General features: G+C 43.0%; 2 protein-coding genes across 2 annotated transcripts in view; one reads left to right on the forward strand and one right to left on the reverse strand.

Annotated features, from left to right (window-relative positions):
- Positions 1-17,077, forward strand: part of Eif4ebp2 (eukaryotic translation initiation factor 4E binding protein 2) — a 24,095-nt gene extending 7,018 nt beyond the window's left edge. The window contains exons 2-3 of the mRNA XM_013017149.1: positions 10,232-10,417; positions 11,424-17,077. Coding sequence (XP_012872603.1) covers positions 10,232-10,417; positions 11,424-11,455 — 218 coding nt within the window. The 3' untranslated portion in view covers positions 11,456-17,077. The remainder of the gene's footprint in view (positions 1-10,231; positions 10,418-11,423) is intronic.
- Positions 17,078-20,523: 3,446 nt separating this feature from the next.
- The window catches only part of Nodal (nodal growth differentiation factor), a 7,717-nt gene continuing 3,544 nt past the window's right edge, over positions 20,524-24,696 (reverse strand). Inside the window, exons 2-3 of the mRNA XM_013017136.1 lie at positions 21,588-22,300; positions 20,524-20,676 (exon numbers count right to left, since the gene is read on the reverse strand). Of these exons, the coding sequence (XP_012872590.1) occupies positions 20,524-20,676; positions 21,588-22,300 (866 nt within the window). The remainder of the gene's footprint in view (positions 20,677-21,587; positions 22,301-24,696) is intronic.

The raw sequence follows: 24,696 nt of genomic DNA on the forward strand, positions 1-24,696 counted from the left end.
CTGAAGAGCTGAGGGACAGCGCCCAGGCTCAGAGTTCAGGCCCCACGACCGGACCCAAAAAACAAAACAAAATGCAGCTAGTAATCTGGCAGATCCAACCAGCATGTTCTTGGAATCAGAGCCAGGCATTGCAATGAAGAATATTTGCAGGTGTATGTTCAAGCCCAGATAGCAGTGGGAATGTTTGAATGCTTCATTTAAACTTCCTGATAGTTGAGGTTAGATAGACTTAAAGTCAGTAGACATTTTTTAAGGTTGGTTTGTGAGTCTTATGTAATTTTGTACCTTTAGTAGCCTTAAATAACATCTTGTTTAAGCTACTTTGCAACCCAGATTCATACAACAGATTTTCCTAAAGTACTTGTATTATTTATTCTGCCTCCTATCTCCTGGGGTACTGTTACTTTTTGGAAATACTTTAAGCTTCTCTGGACTTCAGTGTGTCCATCTGTAAAATGATAGGCTTCTGCTAGATGTTTTCTAAGGCCTTTTCTGACACTGGATCTTTTGAACAAGGGTATAGTCATTGTCATCTTCCTTTTTAGCTTAGGTGTGTAATCTGTTGTGGAAACATTCTAAGTGACTGGGCAGGGACCATCCATCCTTGGACATTCGACATCTTACGAATACTTGATCCTAGTTTTGAGTCTTAGAGAACTATTTGATAGACCTTTCACGAACCTTGGATATCTTCTCTATTTGGTCATATTTATTAAGTTAACAGTCCATGAAGTTCCACTAATACCGTTCATTGACAATAAAAATAGTCTGTTGGTTTTATTAGCACTTCAAGAACTTAACGGTTGTACATACTGAATGTGAAACTGAATGTGGACGGCTATCACCAATCTTCCCAGAGAATACTGACTTAGGCAGCTTTTAGTTTCCTTTGGATCACCTACCCTAGAGCTCTTCTATTTATCCAGATCCTTGGAGAAGAACAGACGTTTAAACTGAAGTTTGTGTGTGGGTGTTCTCATGAGTAAAAAAGACCAAAGTAAAGCACCCTTTGTGCTACCCCTAGGGGGAGGGGGAGGAGAAACAGGTACAAGTCTTCTTTTCTGAGTATATTTAAATTACTCACTACTTATCTCTTTTTTTTTTTTTTTTTTGGTCTGAGACTAGGACTCAAACTCAGTACCTGACACTGTCACTCATTGGCTGTTGCTCTACCAGCTGAGCCATACCTTCAACCCTAGACAGGCAGTAGATCCAGGCCCTTGTGAGAGATATAGCTGGAGAATGAATAGTCAAGAACTCCCAATAGAATACTTAGATTATTTGCCTAGTGCCTTGTTTCTTTTTACATTCAGTATCTAGGTTTGAAAGATATCTTTCGTGATCTTTGCTGCCCTGACAATATTGTCCTATTATATGTAGACCTATAAAATACTTTAGAAATGCCTTTATATATATTTATATATTTTTTTGGGGGGGGGTCCAGTCGTGGGGCCTGAACTCTGGACCTGGGCGCTGTCCCTCAGCTCTTCAGCTCAAGGCTAGCGCTCTACCACTTGAGCCACAGCGCCACTTCCAGCTTTTTTCTTTTTGCTTATGTGGTGCTGAGGAATCGAACCCAGGGCCTAATGCATGCAAGGCAAGCACTCTACCACTGAGCCACCTTCCCAGCCCTAGAAATGCCTTTTTTATGTTTATTTTTTCATTTTGTTTTTGAGATTCGGTTTTGCTGTTTTATAACTCAGGCTATCCTAGAATTTAAGACATTCTTATCTCAGCCTCCCAGACTCTGGGATTATGGGCATGTGACACCATACCTAGCTTTTCCTTATCATTTTAACCATTTTTAAATATGCAGTTCAATGGCAGTTACCTTCCCCAGCTGAAATATATCTATAAACAATAACTCACCATTTTCCTGTTTTCAGTCTTCATGAACCTCTCTACTCTAGGGATCGAATGTAAGTGGAATCATCATGTATTAATTGTCCTTAGTGCTTGTAACAGAATTGTTTGGTAACATGAAATTATGAAATCATTTATTTAGCTTAGATTTTTTTTTTAATGCAGTACTGGGGTCTCAAAGACTTACCCTTGCTAAGCAGGTGCTTTACCACTTCCATTTCCAGCCCCTTTTGCTTTAGTTTTCAGGAAGGGTCTTGCTTTTTTTGTCTGGAATAAGCCTGGACTTTAGTCCTGATTTCTGTTCCTGAGTAGCAGAAATTACAGGTGTTCACCACTACATCTGGCTATTTTTGTTTTTTAAACTTGTGAAAATAACAGCTTTATGCCATTTAGTATTATTAGGCTAATTACAAAAATCAACATTCTCATTCATGACCCATCCTTTATTGTCATTCCTACTCTGCAGAAAAACTATCAATCTTATACATTAACAATTAGTTTCTTGCTTTGGAAGATAAGGATTTAGTTCCTTTATGCCAACTTCTCTCTCTTCCTCTCCCTACTCTTCTTTCTCTCTTTATTGGCATATCCATATGTGGACAGTGTGCACACACACATGGACATGTGTGCATACACACTTCTGTATCCTATTCTCAGTTTGATTTTTAACCTAGTTAATACTTACATAATATTTAGTAAATTAAGGTAAATCTAAAACACAGAAGAGGCTCATACTTGGTTCCCTACCATTCTCTCTTCCATGCTGCCACAGATTTCCTCATTCTTAGTGGTCAAGGCCAGGATGTACACAATGGCTACTTTGTCTGATACAGTCGTGGCTTCACAGTGCGACTGTCCAATTCCTTGAGTAGATAGATGCTTAGTTCTAGTAGCACCTTAAACAGTTCTATTGATGAAGTATCCTGTGAAAAAGTATAGTGTAAGTTAACCATGTTACAGCTGACTTCATTGTATGTGTTTTTTCCCAATTAATAATATTCTCAGGTGTATATATAGCCTAATACACAGATTAATCACCATTTAAATTAAGCTACTTGGTCTTGCAAGAGTCCCCTAAGCTTGAATGACATTGTCTCTTTCCCAGTGATCTTGGCCAGCATCATTTGGGCTTTACTCATTAGCTTTGTTCTTTTCTTTCTCTTCTGTGTTTCTCTTTCTCTCTCTGTCTGTCTGTCTCTGTCTCTCTCTCTGTTTCTCTTTGTCCTTCTCTTTCTTTGGGCCTGGGCACTGTCCCTGAGCCTCTACCACTTGAGCCATAGTGCCACTTCTGGCTTTTTCTGTGTGTGTGGTACTGAGAAATCATGCATTCAAGGCAAGCACTTTAGCACTGAGCTACATTCCCAGCCTGGCTTTGTTCTTTTCTACCATTTGAGAATCACTAAGTTGTAGATCAAAAGGGAGAACATTCATCTTTCTGTTATTCTCCATCAAGGGACCCCTTTTTTTTTTTTTTTGTCAGTCACGGGGCTTAAACTCTGGGCCTAGGGTGCTGTACCTGAGCTCTTCAGCTCAAGGCAAGCTCTCTACCACTTGAGCCACAGCACCACTTCCCATTTTCTGGTGGTTAATTGGAGAGTCTCATGGACTTTTCTGCCCAGGCTGACTTTGAACCGTGATCCTCAGATCTTAGCCTCCTGAGTAGCTAGGATTACAGGCATGAGCCACCGGCACAAGGGTCCCTTTATTACTCCAATATTTTCCTAGTAATGTTAGTTTCTACAACATGTAGAATCAAAGTATTAGGCTTATCCTAATAATTTGGTCACTGGAGGTTGAAAAAATGATAAATAGCATAGATCTAACGGTTCCTGTTAATTATGAAGTCCATACATGAAGATTAGGTCAGGCACTTTTTTAATTCCTTTCCATCTCTTGTTTCTAGTGTCTTTTTTTTTTTTTTTTTGGTCATGGGGCTTGAACTCTGGGCCTAGGTGCTGTCCCTCAGCTCTTCAGCTCTAGACGAACATTCTGCCACTTGAGCCACAGCGCCACTTCCGTTTTTTTGTTGGTTAATTAGAGATAAAAGTCTCACAGACTTTCCTACCCAGGCTGGCTTTGAATGATCCTCAGATCTCAGATCCTAACTAGCTAGAATTACTGGCACCCAGCTACCTATATCTTTTTACCTCTTTCCTTCCCCCCCCCCCTCTTCCTGTCCTTCAGTCCTCTTTCCTTTGTACATACTATATAGCACTCTCCTACTGAACTATATCTCCAGTCCACAGTTGGCAGTAAGTGTATTATTATTTTTGGTTTCTCTGGAAGCTACCTTTAAAACTTAAGAGCCAGGCATCAATGGCTCATGCCTGTAATCCTAGCTACTCAGTAGGCTAAAATCTGAAGATTGTAGTTTGAAGTCTGCCTTGACAGGAAAGTCTATGAGATTCTTTTGTCCAATTAACCACTAAAAAGCTGGACATAGAACTGTAGCTCAACTGGTAGTGTGTTAGCCTTGAACACAAAACTTAGGGATATGTTCTGGCCCTGAGTTCATCCCAGTACCACACATTCACACACACACACACACACACAAAACTTCATTCATCCCTAGCAACACAAACATGCACACACATCTCTAAATAATATAGTAAATCTCTGTCTCAGTCTGTCAACTTTAGCTCTCCATTATATAAGACACTATTCACCTGTCCTCCTGCCCTTTACTTCCCTAGGAAGTACATCAAACTATGATTATTGCAGGGCACCGGTGGCTCACACCTGTAGTGGCTACTCAGGAGGCTGAGATCTGAGGATCGTGGTTCAAAGCCAACCTGCGCAGGAAAAGTCCGTGAGACTCATATCTCCAATTAATCACCAGAAAATTGGAAGTGGCACTGGCTCAAGTGGTAGAATGCTCGCCTTGAGCTGAAGAGCTCAGGGACAGCACCTAGGCCCAGAGTTCAAGCCCCACAACCCACCAAAAAAAAAAAACTGATTCTTTTCACTTTTTACTTCAGCTTGATTTAAACATTGAAAATCAGTTTTAAAAAATACAATATTAGCTGGGCGCCAATGGCTCACACCTGTAATCCTGGCTACTCAGGAGGCTGAGATCTGAGGATCACCATTCAAAGCCAGCCCATACAGTAAAGTCCCTGAGACTCACCTCCAATAAACCACCAGAAATCGGGAAGTGGTGCTGTGGCTCAAGTGGTAGAGTGCTTGCCTTGAGCTGAAGAGCTGAGGGACAGTGCCCAGGCCCAGAGTTCAAGCCCCATGACTAACAACAACAACAAAAATACAATACTGTGTAGCTATCTATCTATCTATCTATCTATCTATCTATCTATCTATATATAATTTTTGCAAGTTAAAAACAACGAATATGATTTTTATAGAAGACTTTGAAGAAATGGAAAACTAACTAGAAGGAAAATGCTCCATTTTGCTATTGTGTCATACACATTTTACTATTGTGTCATACGTAAGCCATGGATTTCTTTTTGGGGGGGGGGTCGGTCATGGGCCTGAATTCTAGGCCTGGGTGCTGTCCCTCAGCTCTTGAGTTCAAGGCTAGTGCTCTAGTGCTTGAGCCACACTGTTGCTTCTAGCTTTTTCTGCTTATGTAGTGCTGAGGAATCGAACCCAGGGCCTCATGCATGCAATGCAAGCACTCTATCACTAAGCCACCTTCCCAGCCCAAGCCATGGATTTCTTAGCTGGTCCTTCATTTTCCTCCAGGAATTTAAGGCTAACTTGTCTCTAGTTAATTTGTGCTGTTGGTTATTGATGTAGCACACAGATTGGATGAAATGTGTATTGCAAGGAAGTTCTTCAAAACCTTTTTACTGATGCATGATTATAAGAGATCTTGAATATTTTAAGTTTCTGTCTTAGAGGTTTTTTTTCTTATATTTTTATAGTATACCAAATGTCTTTATAAAAGAAACTGAAGCATTTTGTGGCATTTTGTTCATAGTAAAATCTTAATATTTTTTGTTGTATAGTTTCAGTATTTTGAATGGTCAGGTACTTTTTTTTTTTAATTTTTTTTTGGTCAAGTACTTTTGACTTATAACTTAGATTACCTTAATCCAGTGACTAAGGCTAATTTCTTTTTTCTTTTTCTTTTTCTTTTTTTTTTGCTTTATATCAGCTGTAATTTAAAATTTTAAGCCTTTAGTGATCTAAAATTCAAAGACTTAAAATACATACTTTGGTAGTTATATTTCCCAGGGCCTTAGTTTTTGTCAGTAAGGAGTTTGATTTGAAGGGTGGGAGTGTTATTTTTGAGATAGAGCCTCGGATTCTGCCCGGGCGAGACCTGGGCATGCCTCACCTATGTTAGGCTTCCTGAGGGTAGGATAATAGCCACACACCCTGCATCCAGTTCTCTGTTGAGGAGTCTCAGGAACATTTCTGCTTTACTGATCTTGAATTATGAGCCTCTCAGGTAGCTAGGATTACAGATGTAAGCCATCAGTACCTAGCCCAGAACCATGTTTGAGACAATTAACAGCATTTAATTAATTAAGACCCTAGCTCTTGTGTCTGGTCTTCTGAATTACTTACTGTGTTTATATTCAAAACTAAATCTATCTTTAAAACATACTTTAACAACTATCAGAATATTGGTGCTGGTAGCTCAAGCCTGTAGGAAACTATAGGAGGCTTGTGATCTGAGAACTACTGTTTGAAGCCAGCCCAGTAAGGAAAATCTGTGAGACTCTTATCTTCAAAGAGCCAGAAGTTGAACTGTAACTCAGTGATAGAGCTTTAGCCTTGAGCAAAAAATTTCAGAGTCCTGAGTTCAAGCCCCAAAGAAAAAAAGACTAGAACAGAAACAGAAAAGTGAATTGCATCTTGTACTAACTAACATTGAACCACCCAAAAATGAAATTAAGAAAATCATTATGCTTATATTAGTTTAAAATAAAACAATACTAACAAATTTAACCAAAAAAGCGTAAACCAAGTTACCTGACAACCACAAAATATTAAAACAAACAAACAAGCAAACCATAAAAACCGTTAAAGAAGACCTGAACAAATGGAAGTATTATATAATTGGAAGATCTTATATTGTTGGCTATACTCTTCAAAGTGACACATTCAGGGCACTCCCCTTTAGAATCACAGCTAATGTCTTTGAGGAGCTGACTTCAAAACTCATGGAACTTTAAAGGACCAGTAGCCAAAACAGTCTTAGGAAAGAAACACAAACTTGGAGGACTCAACACTTGTGATTTAGAAATGTGTTGCAAGTTATGACAGTTTGGTACTAGCATATGGATAAGCATATAGACCAATGGCATAAAATCAGTCTAGAAATAAGCCCTCACTATTATGGCCCATTAATCTTCCAACAGTTCAAAGCAATTAAGTTATTTAAGCAAGTGTTTTAAAATAAATAGTGTTGAACCGGGCGCTGGTGGCTCACGCCTGTAATCCTCGCTACTTAGGAGGCTGAGATCTGAGGATCGAGGTTCAAAGCCAGCCCGGGCAGGAGAGACCGAGAGACTCCTATCTCCAGTAAACCACCAGAAAACCAGAAGTGGCGCTGTAGCTCAAGTGGTAGAGTGCTCGCCTAGAGCTGAAGCGCTGAGGGACAGCGCCCAGGCCCAGAGTTCAAGCCCCAAGACCAACAAAAAATAAATAAAATAAAATAAATAGTGTTGATACAACCGGAAACCCACATTTAGATGAAGTTGGGATGGGCCAGTGGCTCACTCCTATAATTGTAGCTACTTTGAAGCCAGCTTGAGCAGGTAAGGCCATGAGACTCTTACCTCCAATTAACCGGCAAAAAGCCAGAAGTGGAGCTATGGCTCAAGATGTAGAACACTGGCCTTGAGTAAAAAACCTCCAATATAGTGTTCAGGCCTTGAGTTCAAGCCTCAGGACCGGCATCAAAACACCCAAAGTTGGACCCCTTAGTTGAAAAACAATATAAGGGCTAAAACTAAAAAATTCTTAGAAGTAAACAGGCATAATTCTTTTGTTTGTTTTTGTTTGGTTGGGTTTTTTTTGTAAGTTGTGGGGTTGAACTCTGGGCCTGAACACTGTCCCTCAGCTTCTCAGGTCAAGGCGAGCACTCTACCACTTCCGGTTTTCTGGTGGTTGATTGGAGATAGGAGTCTCACAAACTTTTCCTGCCCAGGCTGGCTTTGAACCACGATCCTCATCTCAGCCTCCTGAGTTGCTAGGATTACAGGCTTGAGCCACCAGGGCCCAGCAGCCACAAATCTTTTATGACCTTGAACTAAACATTAGTTTCAAAGTCACTAGCCATAATAGCAACAAATAAATTGTACTTTATCAAAATTAAAAATTTCAATGTGTCAAAGAATACCATCAATGGGGAGAGGGGAAGCCACCCACAGGGCAGGAGAAAATATTCATACATGATAAAAAAAAATTTGTGTCCAGAAAGTTTGTTGGTGGTGGTGGTCATGGGGCTTAAACTCTGGGCCTGGACACTGTCCCTGAGCTCTTCAGTTCAAGGAGAACGCTCTGGCACTTGAGCCATAGCTCCACTTCTGGTTTTCTGGTGGTTAATTGGAGATAAGAATCTCATGGACTTTCCTGCCTGGGCTGGCTTTGAACTGGGATCCTCAGATCTCAGCCTCCTGAGTAGCTAAGATTACAGGCATGAGGGGCTGAGAAGGTGGCTCAGTGGTAGAGCGCTTGCCTTGCATGCATGAGGCCCTGGGTTCAATTCCTCAGCACCACATAAGCAGGAAAAAAAAAACTGGAAGTGGTACTATGGCTCACATGGTAGCCTGTTAGCCTTGAGCTGAAGAGCTGAGGGACAACGCCCAGGCCCAGAGTTCAGACCCCATAACCGGACCCCAAAAAAAAAAAAGATTACAGGCATGAGCCACCAGCACCCAGCTTAGTATCCAGAATATTTAAGGGATCATTGCAACTCAAGAAAAGGACAGCTGATTAAGAATGGACCAAGGATCTGAAAGACATTTCTCCAAAAAGATATATATGGGGATGGCCAGTAAGCACATGAAAAGAGCATGCTCAACTTAATTAGCCATCAGGGAAATGCAAATTAAAATCAAACTACAAACTGAAAACACTTCACATCCACTAAGATAATTGTAATCAAGAAAAATAAATGTGAGCCTCAGTGTAAGGAAATCAGAAGACACACCCCTGCTGATTGGAATGTAAATTATACAATCACTTTGGAAAACAATCAGTTCCACAAAAAGTTAACAACTGATCAGCAATTTCACTCTTGAGTATGTGCCCAGTAAATGGATGTCCATGCAAAAATGGCTATCCATGAATGTTTAAATCAGGGCCTGGTTGCTGTCCATTAGTCCCTTAACTGCTTTATGCTCAAGGCTGTTTCTATATTACTTAAGCCATACATCTACTTCTTTGGAGATCAGTGTTTCTTGGACTTTCCTGTCCTGGCTGGCTTTGAACCTGGATCCTCAAATCTCATCCTCCCAATTAGCCAGGGTTACAGGTGTGGTCACTAGTGCCCAGCAAAGCTAGGTTCTTGAACATGCTACACAAGCAAGCACCCTCAGCTGTACCATATTTTCTTTATTATTTTCTTATTTTACCTGTTAGGAATAATACTGCAGTGAGCATGGAAGTTTACTATCTCTTTGAGATTCAATTTCATTTAGATATATATCTCCAAAAGTAGGATTGGTAGATTATATGGAAGTTGTTTTTAATTTTTAGAAAACTCTCTGTATTGTTTTGTAAAATGGCTATACTAAACCTCTTGTGGTTTTGATAGTAGTTATCCTATCAGATATAAAGTGATGTCTCTGTGATTTTTATTTGCATTTTCCTGGTGATTGGTTTTGTTGCACACTTTTTAGTGTACCTGTTGATTACTTGAAGCATAGCTATCAGGGAAAATATACTCTGAACTACTGTTTGTAAGATATTGCAGAAACCCTGGGGAGGATGTTAATGCTTGTTTAGAAATCTTTGGTGACTATTTTTCCACATAATTGTTTATTCTTTCAATTTTTTTCTGAAGATTGTTTTGTTAGGATATATGTCAGATAGTTTGAATAAGACATAGCCCTGGCATAAGAAACTGAAAGACTGGAGATAATCTAATACAAGAGTCCCATGATAAGTGATATATGAGACTGAGATGGAAAGAATGGTTAAAGAAGGGGAAGAAAGGATGGCTTCATGGAGGAAGAAATGTTGAAGCTGGATGTTGAAGGAGTAGGAGTTTGCTGAGGAAGAGGAAGGAAGGGCAAATGGTAGAAGAACCTGTTGACACATGGGATGTTAGAATTTATCCTTTTGGCATGAGTTGGAAAACCCTTAAAAGTTTTCAACAGACTTTAAGCTGAACTTGTAGGTAATAAATATTATGTGTTGGTGGCTCAAACTCTTCAACCCTATTTTCCAGGAACTCGAATCATTTATGATCGAAAGTTCCTTTTGGATCGTCGCAATTCTCCCATGGCTCAGACCCCACCCTGCCATTTGCCCAAAATTCCTGGAGTCACCAGCCCTGGCACCTTAATTGAAGACTCCAAAGTAGAAGTAAACAACTTGAACAACTTGAACAATCATGACAGGAAACATACAGTTGGTAAGGGAATGTCGTGCTAGACACCAAGAGGGTGGCTCTGGGAAATTGAATGCCAGTTTTTGTTTGTTTGTTTTTGTTGTTGTTGGTCGTGGGGCTTGAACTCTGGGCCTGGGCACTTTCCCTGCACTCTTCATCTCAAGGCTAGTGCTCTACCATTTGAGCTACAGCACCACTTCTGGTTTTCTGGTGGTTAATTGGAGATACGAGTCTCATGGCCCTTCCTTCCCGGGGCTGGCTTTGAACCATGATCCTTAGATCTCAGCTCCTGAGTAGCTAGGATTTCAGGCGTGAGCCACCGTCTATAAGTTGAAAGATGTTAATTCACCAGAAACTAATGTTTAGTTATATATCTCATAAGGTTCCCTATCTCCTACATGGTTCATGAAAATACTAGGGATTCCAAATTATAATCAACTCTAGGCTAGGGGAGAATTATCCAAAATGAAAAGATGATGAGTCCCAAAGGTGACTCTTGAAGGACTGCCTGACAGACTTCACTGGGCTAGGGGTCTTGATATCTGCCCCCAACCCCATATACACACAGTTGGGGAGGGGTCTGGGCACGTGCACTTGAACACTGTTGCACTTGTACTTAATGACACCTGGGCCTAAGCCAGCATTGTGCTATTTCCAATTCCAGTTGAGTTTTTAATGGACCAAGTATTGGACAGAGCAGGGCCCAAGTTCAAAGCTTTAGAAGAATATCTGACACATGACCAGGACAGTTGTGTGGTCAGTCTTTGTGTAAAGTACTGGAAAAGTTCACTGTGTCCTTTCCCCTTGGTCTGTGACTGACTTAATTTTTCCTGGATTAAAAAATTAGCCAAAGCAAAGTTGAATAAATGGTGAGGTTTTTGTTTTGTTTTTTCCATTTGTTTCAGGTGTTGAGGCAACAGAAGATGGGACAATTTGAATTATTTTTGACGCTTTTATATAGGGAATGTTGTTTAACACAGGTTGCTTTTCCTTTTCCTGCTTAATTTTTCATTGTCTTTGTCCTACTCAGGAGATGATGCTCAGTTTGAAATGGACATCTGACTCTTCTGCAAGGTATAGAAGAGAAGCGGCAACATGGATGCCTGTGTGTACCTGATTTGGCGAATTGCAACAACATTTGAAAGACAGAAGATGCAGTACCAGCAATCCCCAATGCAGCCTCACCTCCCCCTCTCCCTTCGGGTGCCAAATGATAGAGGATAAGCTTCATCTGACCATTTCTTCTCCCTGTTTGTTGCCCTTTGCCCAATTAGACAGATTAGTTTGAAGGCCCTTTGTTATTTCTATAGAACTAAGCATTCCTTAGAGGAAAACAGTTAAACTGTGGCTTCCTGGTCATTTTCTATTGAGAACTCCCTTTTCATTCTCAGATTTATCCCAAATGTAATATCAATCTATCAACCGCGTCCTGACTAGGATGTCTGGGGAAGAGGTGTGTCTCTTCTCCACTAGCCCATTGGTGATTGATTTGGTGCTGGGGAAATTACTTTTTTTTTTTTTTTGGTCTTTTTAATTTAAAGAGAGAGAGCTGCTTTCCCTTTTGCCTTGCTGTTTGTCCTTAGGGATAGAGTGCAGCTTGCACAACTCCAGTAGCAGTACCCTGAGACACTGTTTTGATGTCTGCTTCCCCTCTTTATTCTGAGAGGAATGTCCTGTATCTTTGGTATTCTAGTTCATCTTCCCATTTCTTTTCTTACTATATTTGTGCAGATAAACTTAAACTCTTCAACAGAAGAAAGCCCTTGGTGATTGGCTCTTCTCCTGTTTTTAGACCTGCTTGTTACTGGCAGAGTCTTGTACTATGTGATCGAGTGATTTCGTTTGCTCCCACTACCAGTCCATATGAAATAATAGAGGGACTTGGGCCTCCACTTGATGCATAAGGCCTGACCATGGTATTCTGCTAGATAATACCTGAGAATGACCTCTGAAGAATGTTGAACCATTTGAGTACCTTGTTTCAGTAGTAGCCATGTTAAAATCCAATGAACATTGATATTTTTGTCTTGGACTGTAGTTTCTTATATTTAAGTTTAAATTTGACTTTCAGAATATTCTTAGGAAAGAACTACATTTCTTTTCCAATATGGTTCTACTTGGGCTGTTGGGACAGACCCGGATGGACTTAAAAACATGTTCCTCCCAATTTTCTTGCCATTCCTATTGTACTCTGACTTTTCCCTTTCCTTTTTTTCCCTCTTTCTCTCCCTCTCCTCTTCTGCCAGGCCATTTTTCAAATCTAGATCAAAGATACCTCAAGTGTTGGTATCTGATAATATCTGTCATTCCTCTTATCTGAGGAAGTACCTTTTATTTTTAAGATGATTACAGACAAACTTATTTTTAGATACGTTTCAGTACAATTTTGGGCAGCAACTTTTAAACTAAACATCTTGCAGTGTAAGGAAAGTAAAAATGTCCATAGGCAAATCTGCTGTTCTTATGTCACTCACTGTCCTTTGTCTCCCCCTAGCCTTTCTGAGCTCTTTCTTGCTTGAATTTTGGGTGTACATGTATGGAGTTTGTAAAACTGAACTGTTCTGCCTTGCTGTGGATTGTTCAGGAAAGCCTCATTCTTGGCCTAGGCATTTTTGTTATGCTTCTTCACTAGTCTACTCTCCTGGTACTGTAGTCTGGTTTAATAATCCCAGGAGAGTGACTCCTTGGAAAAAAGACTAATGGAATGTCCCTTCAAAGGAAGAAAAGCAAAGTAGCCACTGGTGTCCTGGCAATTTCTGGCTGGACTGGAAGCCCTAAATCTTGTAGTAAGAGATCAGATCCCAAGGTGAGAGAAACAGACCTACTGGCTAGGAAAATAAAGCTGTTTTTCTTTTGACTATGGAAAGACCTTATTGTGAAGACATTTTAGAAGACATTTATAGAACGTTGTTCTGTTTTTTGCTACAAAATGTGAATAGTGTGAAAATCCTTTTGTGATGGTTGATATCTCTCAGGAAAAAGCTGGGTCCTCAGTATTTGGGGATGCTTTGAGTCTCAAAGTTAATCATCAGAAAAGTTTTTTTTGTTTGTTTGTTTGCTTAGTGTATTCCTGTTTTGCTTTTAGTTAAAACTCCAAATTTTGCTTTACATGGTCCTGGAAGAGCTTAAGCTGTGCTATCATTGATATAGGAGCTTGCCCACAACCTCATTTTACCCGGGAGCCTGGTTCCTTAGGGATGAAGCTTTACATTCTTCATAACCTGGCAGTGCCATCCTGAGGAATCTTCCTCCAGCTAAGAGCCAGGACCTCAGTGAGCAGAGGATACACTTCTTGATCAAATTGCCAGCTACAACAGCTTAGCTTGCTCATTGACCCACAACAGGGAGTAGATTTATGAGAATTTGAGAATACCAACATTTCATTTTTCCCTTTCTTACTACCTTGGGGAAATCTCTGTACTTCCCCTAATGAGAGGCCATGTGTTTGGCATTTCTTGGAAGTGTCAGCTGCATAACTCAAGAGCTTCTGCATCCTTACTTTTCTCTGTCAGGACCTCCTCACTGTTTGGTGCAATTCTTTCTGAAGGCCATCTCTGCCACACATACTTTTTTTTCTATAATACAATCATCATTGTGAAGATGATTGCACACAACAAGAAACAAACTTCCAGCAGATGACATCTTTATGCAGTGCCTCATAGGATTGTTTTCAGAGCAGGTCATTGTCCAGAGGTGGTTTACCTCTGTGTGTTTAGAATGAACCTCATAGCTCTAAATGAAAAATGTAGCCCTCCTTGAGGAAGGAGTATCATAACCATCTGAGTGAGACAGTTCTTTTAAGTCTTAGTGTGCTTTTATTTTCTCTTTTTATGGAGAACAATCAGTCTTCAGGAGAAATGGCCTCCCTCCAGATAGTAGGAAAAGACGTATACATGGTTCTCTGGTGTGGCTTGCTGAGTTTCAAGCTCATGTTCTGATTAGATAGTTGTAGCATTCTCAAGAACACAGGAATAGAGATACTACCTCTAGATAATGGGCTCTCAAGGCAAGTTTTATCCTAATACCTGTATGAATTATCTGTTCAACAAATTGCCTATAAATTTATCTCAAAGTAGCAATTTTTTTATTTTAATTAAGTCTTTTAATTGTGAAAATACTGTACAAAGGGGTTACAGTTACATGAGCAAGGTATAAAGTAGCAAATATTCTGTCACTTTCTCCAGGTTAGAGATTTGAGAGCAGCTAATTGTGGGAGTTTCTACAGGCAAGACTATTGGATCCAGCTGGAGCATGCCCTTCAAATTCCCTCTGTGACTGCAGAAGGACACAGTTGGGAGAAAGTTACATGGTACCTTTAAACCACCACACTTGCAGCAAAGGTAATCAGGTGAACAGGGAGGTAGGTTGAATCTAAAAGATACACATGCCTTGCTACTAAAAATCGTTATCTTAACATGTGTATCACCAACCTGGGAGATAACACAAACTTTCCTGAAATCTACCTGTTTTATAGAAGTGGCAAAAATATGATAGTTCCCAAAACTAAAGTGTGTGAAGTGCCAGCAGCTCAAGGATGGTCACTGGAGATCTTAGACTTCCTGTCTCCAAGGCTTATTTGCCCCTTTTCTTTTATCCAGTAGTTGACAAAGAGAAAGAATTGGGGCCTTCTGGCTTGTCCAGCAAATAGGAATTAGATGTTCAGTTATTATGTGGGAAAAAGCCATTCAGGTAGATAAACTGGTGTCCGGGAGCCAAGTCTCCACCAAAATCACTGCCTGCTATCTGCTGTCTCCAGCTCATCAGTTCACAGATTTGGGTCAGAGCATCTAAGAAGCAATGTGTATAAGTTAGGGAACACTGGAGATTTCTTTGGTACCTGCAGTGTTGCAGGGAAGCTCTCTGGCCAGTCTTGTCCTAGGCTTCTTCATGGAAGATTGAATAGTACCCCTTTCATCCTCAAGAGAAACGTAAGGCAGCTTTTCAGTGCAGCATATGCTCAGTGAGTGCCATTTGTTTCTGACACCATTCCCAAACAAGTCTTTAGCAATTCAGATATCTTAAAGATACAAATTCTAGTTTATACTGAAATACCTTCCAGTGAATTTTGGTTTTCCTTCTGATTTTGAGGAATCATTTTTATTGTTTTGCTACTTGGGTTGTTGTCTCTTTGGGACTCTCAGACCTCACCTTCTCAGTTCAGACAGCTTGAAGTCTCATACTTCAGTCAGAATGCAGCAAGGTCTATGGTTTCATTTGCCCAAGTCCATTCCTTAGCCAGTGTGTGTAGTGCCTCCTTAGAGTCTAGGCACTGAATCCACAACAGGCACCAAGTAAAGGACTTAACGAATTGGCCATTACGTTCCAGGGAGGAATCTCCTTCCCTTCCCTAATCTTGGATGCCAGCTGCTTGAAGCTGAGCTCTTCTTCTTTTACCATTCTCTAGAAAGAAAGCGATACACTGCCCAGCCAGCATTGCCCTTCTCTGCATGCTTTCTAAACTGCATGTGTCTGGGCAGCTATTTATTAATTTGCGTAACCCAATCATTTGCCTACCCTTACTATCTGTGAGGGCAGTTTCTGTCTGAACCTTGAAGGAGCATAGCTGCCTCACTGCTTTTTACAAGATGAAATCAGATCTTGATGCAGGCAGGTCAGTGTTCCTTAGAAAGCTTCTGCTCCAGGGGCATTTCCTGTTCTAACCAAGACTCTGCATCCTAGTAGTGGTGGTTCCTTGAAGCTAGCTCATAGAAATGTCTAACTGAAAACTAAGAATGATTGATCCATACTCATTGGTCTAATTGGCCATTCATGACACCTTTCTCACCCTTTGGAATTTTAACTGTTTTCTCTAGGCTAGTCCTGGAAGCAAAGCTTATAATTAGAAGCCTTTTGGATTTCTGTTCAGATGGCCTGCGGTTTCTCTTTGCTTGCTAACTTCTGCCTGCAGACCTGGTAGACCATACTATATGTCATGAGTGCCCAATAGAAAACATTACCAAACTGAAACACATTTCCCAGGGTATTTAAACTTTTACTCTGTTATTCTGCCACCTTTCTAAGCTGGGAAGCTGGCAGAGAAATGCTGTGATACTTGATAGCTTGATAATCACTTGGCCATGTTGAAATTTCCAAAAGGAGCTCTTGCCTGGTGCTCAAAGCCAAAATTCCTGGACACTTCAAACTTAGAGAATTCCATGAATCCAGCACAGAATATCTATTCTTGCCTCAGTGTATCCAAACAAACCAAACCCAAGCTCAGGCCAAGAGGACTTGTTACTGGAATCCAGGAGAGCAGGGGAGGAATACTTGTGCCAGTGCCTTTCCTTTACCTGCAGAGCCAGCTCCACTGGGAAGGCTCCCTCTCCCACCCTAAACCTGAAGGACCGGACCCCAGGGACACTCAGGTTCAGGATCCCATTTTAAGCATCTTTATAAATGTTTTGTATAAGAAGCCCTTCCCTTTTCCGCCACACGGAATGGGAAGGCAGAACTGCCAGCACCTTTGGTCCTACTCCTCTCTCCATGTGTTGTCCCCTCAGCCCTCCCTCCCACTCATGGCAGAGGGCACCTTGAGGCAGTCCTGGTGTGTGATTCCATGACCAGTTTTTGTTTTAACTGTTCTTCCAAACCAGCAGGTGTTTGAGAATTAGGGGAAAAAAATAAATTCTCACCAACGGTTGCTGTTACAGTTAAATCAATTAAAGACCTTGAGTGTCAACTTGGTGGGTTTTGTTTGTTTGTTTGTATCTGTGATGCTGGGGATTAAATCCAGGGCACATACTAACTATACTTCACCACTAAGTTACTCACCAGCCCTGAGTGTCTTTTTTTGTTTTGTTTTTTTAATTTCAGATGAGGGGTTGGAGGTGTAGCTTAGCCAAGTGGCCTGGTTGTTCACAGCAACTAGATCAGGTTTGAGTTGTTTAACAAAAACTGGTTTTGAACTTCCTGTACCATCACCAAAGTGGCTCCATGGTCTTCCTAAAATCTAGCAATTATATCTTAGCCCTGTCTTAGAGAAACCCAAGGATAAGACCATAAGAATCCTGCTGAAGGTAGCACTCCTAGACTGACATTCCAAACCTCTACTCTGACAGGAAGACATCAAATCTAGCTTATCCTGTGGGCCTCTTCATTGTGTCTAGCATTAAAAAGGACAGAGTTCTGTCCTTGAGGTTACTAGACAAGACTTAAATGCTGTGTTAATTAATGCAAGGTGGTATACATGCAGTGTTATCCAGCCCAGTTTAGGACATCAGACAAGATAGATTTCTGGGCCAGGGTGGCCCATCTTCAGAGAAGAAAAGGACTGAGCTTCCTCAAGACCAGCACCCAGACAAAGGCTTCCTTGGGTACATCTAGTTCACTATATACATGCCTATCTGTGTTCCTGAGCTCAGGACTTGGTCATGCTCCCAAGAAAAGGATGGTTCACCATTTCATCTTCCAGGAATGTCAAAGAGTCCCATTAGTGTTCAGAACAATGCACAAAGCAGCCAGCTAACCCTGTTCTCCCCTACCAGCCACCCTCCGAATGGGAAATAACCCTCCATAGGGGCACATTTGAATTCTTGGCAGAGGCTGAGATTTGAACTCAGTACCTGATACTTTTTATTTACCCACTTATCAGGCAACCAAGGAGTCAGGAGTCCAGTTTTTCCCATTCATATCTGACTTAACACTGCTTCACAAACAGCAGGTTTGCCTTGAAAGCTGTCAAAATAACATGTTGAGCCCTAGGTTCAGGCAGAATAATTCTCAAGCAGTTCTTTCTCTAAGATGATTAAACCTCCATACAAGCAGCCACTGCTGAGAGGCAAAGCTGTTCCCTAGGCTCTAGTGGATAGTTTTTTTGTGGTGGTTTTTTTTTTTTTTTTTTTTTGCCCAAATGCCTCTGGCCCGCAGCAGGTGACTCGTACAAGCACCTGTCTGTCTGCAAAGGGGATTTTGCCACTTTGTGCCAGCGCCTTCTGCTAAACAGGCATGCCTTCCAGCATGGAGGTCTGTCCTCCAGTAGACAAAGAAGCTAGCTATACACACTCCCACAGGCCATAGCCACAAATAGTTTGACCTTTCTCTTGACTGCTCCCACCCCCATACAAGAAATGTTGGCCCCTGAGTAAAAATACTTCCAAGCCCTGGGCTGGGACTTTAACTCCCCAGAGCTTTAGATTAGGGAGTAGGGAGAAGAAGGATGTTCATACATTTGGCCCCAAGGTCTAAGGCTTAATCCAAAGTTAGGTGAGCCCCTGAGGCTCAAGAGACCAAGTTATTTTCTGGTGTAGCTATGCCTTGAGTCATTCAGGAAAGGGAATGATATCACAAGGCTAGCCAGGGGGTATGGTTGTCAAAAATGAAAGCAGATTATGACTGAATTGTCTTTAACCCCAGGCAGACACCTTCCCAAGAAAAGCAGCTTGCCTGTGTTGCTGAATCAAGGCCTTGAGGTTTCTCAAGTCCATCCTCTAGCAAACCATACTCAGCCCCTGGCTGGGCCAGGGCTACTATCTTTGATTCAACTAAGGTTGTGCTCACTGTGCTTCAGAGTTCCCACACAGCTGGGGCCCTTCTAAGGCCTAAGCACAAGTGGAGGGGCAGCCTGGGAAATAAGATGGGGGCTTGACTTCTGTGGACTCATTCCCAGCAAAATGGCCCACTCAACCTACCAAGGAAACTGCCCCCATTTTGGTGATATATGGTGTACAGCTAAGAGCAGAAGGGCTGCCCTTGGGAACTTTCTGTACAGAGGAAGACTTGTGTGTGGGAACGCTACAGGAAGCTTAGGTGGTTTTTGCTGTGCTGCCACATGGAGCTAAGTCCAAAGGAGCTGGTAACATTGAGGCAAAACGGAAAGAGCTTGGACCTTAGGCTTAACAGGCGTTGGAAGCATCAGAGGGAGAATGGGGGTAAGGCCTAGAGGGCCATCTGCCAGCAGACATCCCTTCTTGGTGCTGGGGATTAAAGCCAGGGTCTTGGACATTTAAGGAAATGCTGTCCCCATTGACCCATGCTCCCGCCAGGCGCTGACAGACATGTCCTGAGTGCATTAGAATCTACCACCTTTGAGGGTTTTGTGTGTGTGCCGGTATCAGAGCTTGAACTTAAGAGCCTTGTGTTCTTGCTAGGCTTTCTTGCTCAGTTAATGTTCTACCATTTAAGCCATACCTCCCGAGTCCAGCATTTTGCTGACTAGAGATAGCATCGCACATGTTTTTCTGCCATCCTCCAGATCTCAGCTCTGTGAGTAAGTAGGATTATAAACATGAACCATCAGTGCCCAGCAGTCACCTATGATTTTATATGAAGAGGCTCAGCAGTGAAAACACATCTCAGTGGTTGATCTGTGACCACTCTTCTTCCACCTCCTACCACCCAGGTAAAGTTCACCCTTGCTAGATAGGAACCTCCACGGACCTCATTCACAGTACACATTGAAACTGAGGTGAATTGTCACCAACTTTAATAGATGTGGGTCATATCTGCCAAGCAGACTGATTTAGCGACATAGTGTAACGGCTCCAGCTTCTGCAGTGTAACATGGCCAGTCCTCTTGGATAAGTTCCCACCTCTCTTGTCAAAGGCGACAGCTGGCCTAGGAAAACTAGACAATGGTTTGATTGTAACTCAGCAGAGATCTTGCCAGGAAGCCTTGGCACAGCCAACACATTGCTGCTAGCCAGCCAGAAAGATGGGGCTCCCCTAATACAGTGTGAGGCAGGGGGAGCCAAATGACCAGTTTTAATCTCATAGAATGACACTAATCTTTGGGGAAGGACAGTGGGTCACAGACCACTTTTGAGACACACAAACACAATAGATGGCCTCAAAAATAAATGCATGTATGCCCCCCCTCCCCCAACTCTGGCATACAATTCCATAGGGTTCACAAGTTTAAAAACTTGGGGAAAGAGTTGTTGCACTTGAGCTTTTAGTTGCCACTATCTTCAGTGAGCTCCCTGCCCGGCTTCCTTGTCCCTCTCCCTGACAGGGGCCTCTGGGCCCAGCAGATAGGACAGAGCCTTGCATTTACAGTGGGCAGCCCTTCCTCTTCCGGTCTGACGGACACAGCTGCTTCTCCTGTTTCTCCTCCCTGGATAGATGTTATCATGTCTTCCGGGAGCTTCCTATCCTTCTGGAGTACAAGCCAGCTTGGCCTTCCTCAGGGGCTGTCAGAGGCAGCCACACTCTTCCACGATCATGTCCTCATGGTGCTCCAGGAGCACTCTGCCATTGTCCACATACAGCATGCTTAGTGGCTTGGTCTTCACCGGGGCACAGCAGGTGGAAGGAACCCGGTGGGGCTGGTATCGTTTCAGCAGACTCTGAAAGAATGGAAGAGAGGAAGGTCAGGTTACATCCCAAGAGGCTAAAGAGAATGAAAACCAGTTTCCTGGACAAACAGGAAAAAGGATCAGCATGCCAATATGTTATCAATTATTAACATCCCAAATAAACTAGCTTTGTTCTGTTTCTAAGCAGAGAGATTCTAAAAGTTATGAGTGGGCTGAGGGTGCAGCTTAGTAATAAGAGCACTTGTTTAGCATACACAAAGCCCTGGATTCTGTTTCCAAGAGCCCTAAAAAAAAGTTAACAGCCACACACTGGTGGCTCACACCTGTAATCCTGTCTACTCAGGAGGCTGAGATCTGAGGATCGTGGCTCAAAGCCAGCCTGGGCAGGAAAGTCTGTGGGACTCTTATCTCCAATTAACCACAAGAAAACTGGAAGTAGTGCTGTGGCTCAATTGGTAGAGTGCTAGCTTTGAGCTAAAGATTTTAGGCTCAGGGACAGCTCCCAGGCCCAGATTTCAAGCCCCACGACCACCAACAACAAAAAGTCTATCATCCTAGTTACTCAGGATACTCCACAGCATCCCTACCAAATATGACGTGGCCCTATAGGTGGGGAAACTGAGGCTCAAGAGAAGCAGCAATTGAATACACAAATTGCTAATGAGGAGGAGTCACACATAGTGTGAGGCATCTCCAATCAGATTCTAAATTTCCTGAGTGCTGAGCCTTTCAGTGCTATCCACACAGTACACAAAAAACTGCCTATGGGACCAGATTCCACCCTGTGATGGGACAGCTGTTTCCTCCCAGGACTTTTTACTCAATCTGGCATGTTTGAGGAACTCAAGTGACTGTTGAGCGACTGAACAGTGAAATATGATAGCAAAGGTGGAGCAATGTCTCCCTGTCCAGCAGTCTGCCCTCAAGTGTGGGCACCATACCTGGATGTATGCATGGTTGGTGGGGTGGAACTCCTCCCCCACAGGGTTAGGACACTCGCCCTCACAGCGATAGGCATTGTACTGCTTGGGGTAGATGATCCAGGAGCCCCAACCAATCAAGTTGAAGTCTACCTGGAACTTGACCTTCCGACACAGTTGGCTTCTGTCTGGCAGTGGATGTCGGCGCTGCCTCTTGCTCCACAAACTCCTCTCCCGGGACAGCTGACCTTCCTGAGCTCGCCAGGAGCTCTCGGCTTCCCACAGCAAGGTGGCACCACCCAGCCGTCTTTGCTCCCGTGACAGGTTGGAGTAGAGCATAAGAAGCACATTGGTGTTGGTGACAGGTGGGGTGGGTGTCTGCAGCCAGCACTCTCTATTCACACTGGACATCTGTTCCTCCAGTGCCCTGGGGTTCTTCAGCCATTTAGAGAGTGGCCTGGTCACCTCCAGAACCATGCTGCCTGAGGAGAAGGTGACTTGGGATGGAGTGACAGTGAAACTCTCCATCTGGAAATGTTCTGGGCATTTAGCTAGGTCCTGCTCTGCATCCAGCTTTGGCTGGTGGAAGATCTTGATGGTGAGTTGACCCTCATCAGGGAGGTCTACAGGGCTGGACAGCTGCAGCCGGAGCTCAGCCCATGCCAGGTCCTCCTCTTGGTTCAGGAAGGAGAAATCAAAAGTGAAGGTCCAGTTCTGCCCATCTACCTCCACAGCTAGGGGGAGAGAAAAACAAAGAGGGGAACTGGTGAGAGGCTCCCTCAGCCTGAGTCATGCTACAAACCACCACAGCTCATAGATCAGTCCTTACTTCTTTTTGGAGGGGGAGGGAAGGGAGTTGGTCAGTTGGGGCTTGAACTTAGGGCGCTATCCTTGAGCTTTTTCACTCAAGGCTTGCACTCTACCGCTTTGAGCCATAGCTCCACTTCCAGTTTTCTGGTGGCTAATTGGAGATAAAAGTCTCACTGACTTTTCTGCTTGGACTGGCTTTGCACAGAACTCAGCCTGCTGAGTAGCTAGGATTACAGGCATGAGCCACCAGCACCTGGTTTAATCTTTACTTTTTTGTCAGCCACTTCTCATGCTTGCCCCACCTCTTCCAGCTACTGACATTTGAGTCCATTTTAAGGATGGGGAAAATGGAGGTTGCTCCTCGCATCCATCTTGAAAGGTAACAAGTAAACCTAGATTTGCATAAGTGTAAAACACAGACCCCAGCCTCTCTTTAAGAGCCCCTCCAAGGGCAAAGAACAGCAGATAAGTGCTGCCTTCCTTTCTCTCTCTCTCTCACAGTCTGAGTGCTGAGCCTGACTCTAGGGCTTCCCTTTGTCCAGTGAGCCTGGAGCTAGCCACCTCCTCTGTTTTCTCATTGAATAGGGTAGCCTGCTTCACTGACACACTGAATTAGTTGTATCATGAAACCCCCAAGAGCTGGCCATCCTCTCCCCACTTGTTCCTACCTAATGAAGAGAGAAAAACTTCCTCCTCCCCCCCTCCTCTGGTCAGTTGTAGGGCTTGAACTCGGCCTGGGTGCTGTCCCTCAGCTCTTCAGCTCAAGGCTCATGTTCTACCACTTGAGCCACAGTGCCACTTCTGGTTTTCTGGTTTCCTGCTCAGGCTGGCTTTGAACCACAATCCTCAGATCTCAGCCTCTTGAGTAGCCAGGATTACAGGTGTAAGCCACCAGCGCCTGGTTAAAACTTCGATTTTTAGCAACCTCGCAAGTAGGTTTCTATAATCATTCTAGGCATGATTTCACAGGCACCTCAGTCTGGGGCTGGGAAGATGGTTCAGTGGTAGAGCGCTTGCCTTGCGTGCCTGAGGCCCTGGGTTCGATTCCTCAGCACCACATAAGCAAAAAGAAAAAAGCCGGAAGTGGCGCTGTGGCTCAAGTGGTAGAGCGCTAGCCTTGAGCTGAAGAGCTGAGGGACAGCGCCCAGGCCCAGAGTTCAGACCACACGACCGGACCCAAAAAAAAAACCACCCAGGAAAGACCTTCTTGTCTTATCTGCACACAAAGCCACACCTGCCAGTGCTCCTGGTGCAGACACACAGCAATCATACATTCACACATAGCCCTGTACCACCCACTTAAGACAGCCAAACCATACTAGGTGATATGGAGTGGGATAGCATATTCTGTATGCTTTAGTAATTGATTGATTAAAAATATTTTTTTTTTTGCTGGTGCTGGGACTTGAACTCAGGTCCTGGGTACTGTCCCTGAGCCTCTCTGTGCTCAAGGCTTGCACTCTACCACTCTACCACAGCTCCATTTCCATTTCTTTTCTCATGGACTTTTCTGCCCATTCTGGCTTCAGACCTCAATTCTCTGATCTCAGCTAGGGGTATGTACAGGTATGAGCTACCAGTACCTGGCAGTAAATGTGGATTTTTGTCTGATGTCTAGCACATATTTATAGATTTTCAGGCCAATTAAAAAAGCGATCTTGGTGTCTCCATGCATGTGTATGTCTGTCTGTCTATGTGTGTCTGCATGTTTGTCTCTCTGTGTCTGTTTCCCTATGAGAGCACCCACATTCTTCTAGAATGTGCCCCTATCCTTCTGTTTGTCTCCTTTTTTGTCAGTCTGATTGCCTGTTTGTTTACCTACTTAGCTCTGCCAAGTTTTCTTAAAAAAAAAAAAAGCAATCTTATAGGCAAATGCTTGTGGTTCATACCTATACCCTAGATACTGAAGAGGCTGAGATCTGAGGATCACAGTTCGAAACCAGCCCAGGCAAAAAAACCCATGAGACTTTTATCTCCAATACCAGCAAAAAGCCCAAAGTAGAGCTTCAGTATAAGTGGTCGAGTACTAGCTTTGAGCATAAAAGCTCAAGGATCATGGACTGACAAGCCCCCAGACTTGGCAATAACAACAACAAAAATGATCTTTTAGCCAGGCGCTTGTGGCTCACGCCGTAATCCTAGCTACTCAGGAGGCTGAGATCTGAGGTTCAAAGCCAGCCCGGGCAGGAGAGACCTTGAGACTCCTATCTCCAATAAACCACCAGAAAACCGCAAGTGGCGCTGTAGCTCAAGTGGTAGAGCGCTCGCCTTGAGCTGAAGAGCTGAGGGACAGCGCCCAGGCCCAGAGTTCAAGCCCCAC

Source organism: Dipodomys ordii, unplaced genomic scaffold, assembly GCF_000151885.1.
Source record: "Dipodomys ordii isolate 6190 unplaced genomic scaffold, Dord_2.0 Scaffold34, whole genome shotgun sequence".
Lineage (NCBI taxonomy): Eukaryota > Metazoa > Chordata > Mammalia > Rodentia > Heteromyidae > Dipodomys > Dipodomys ordii.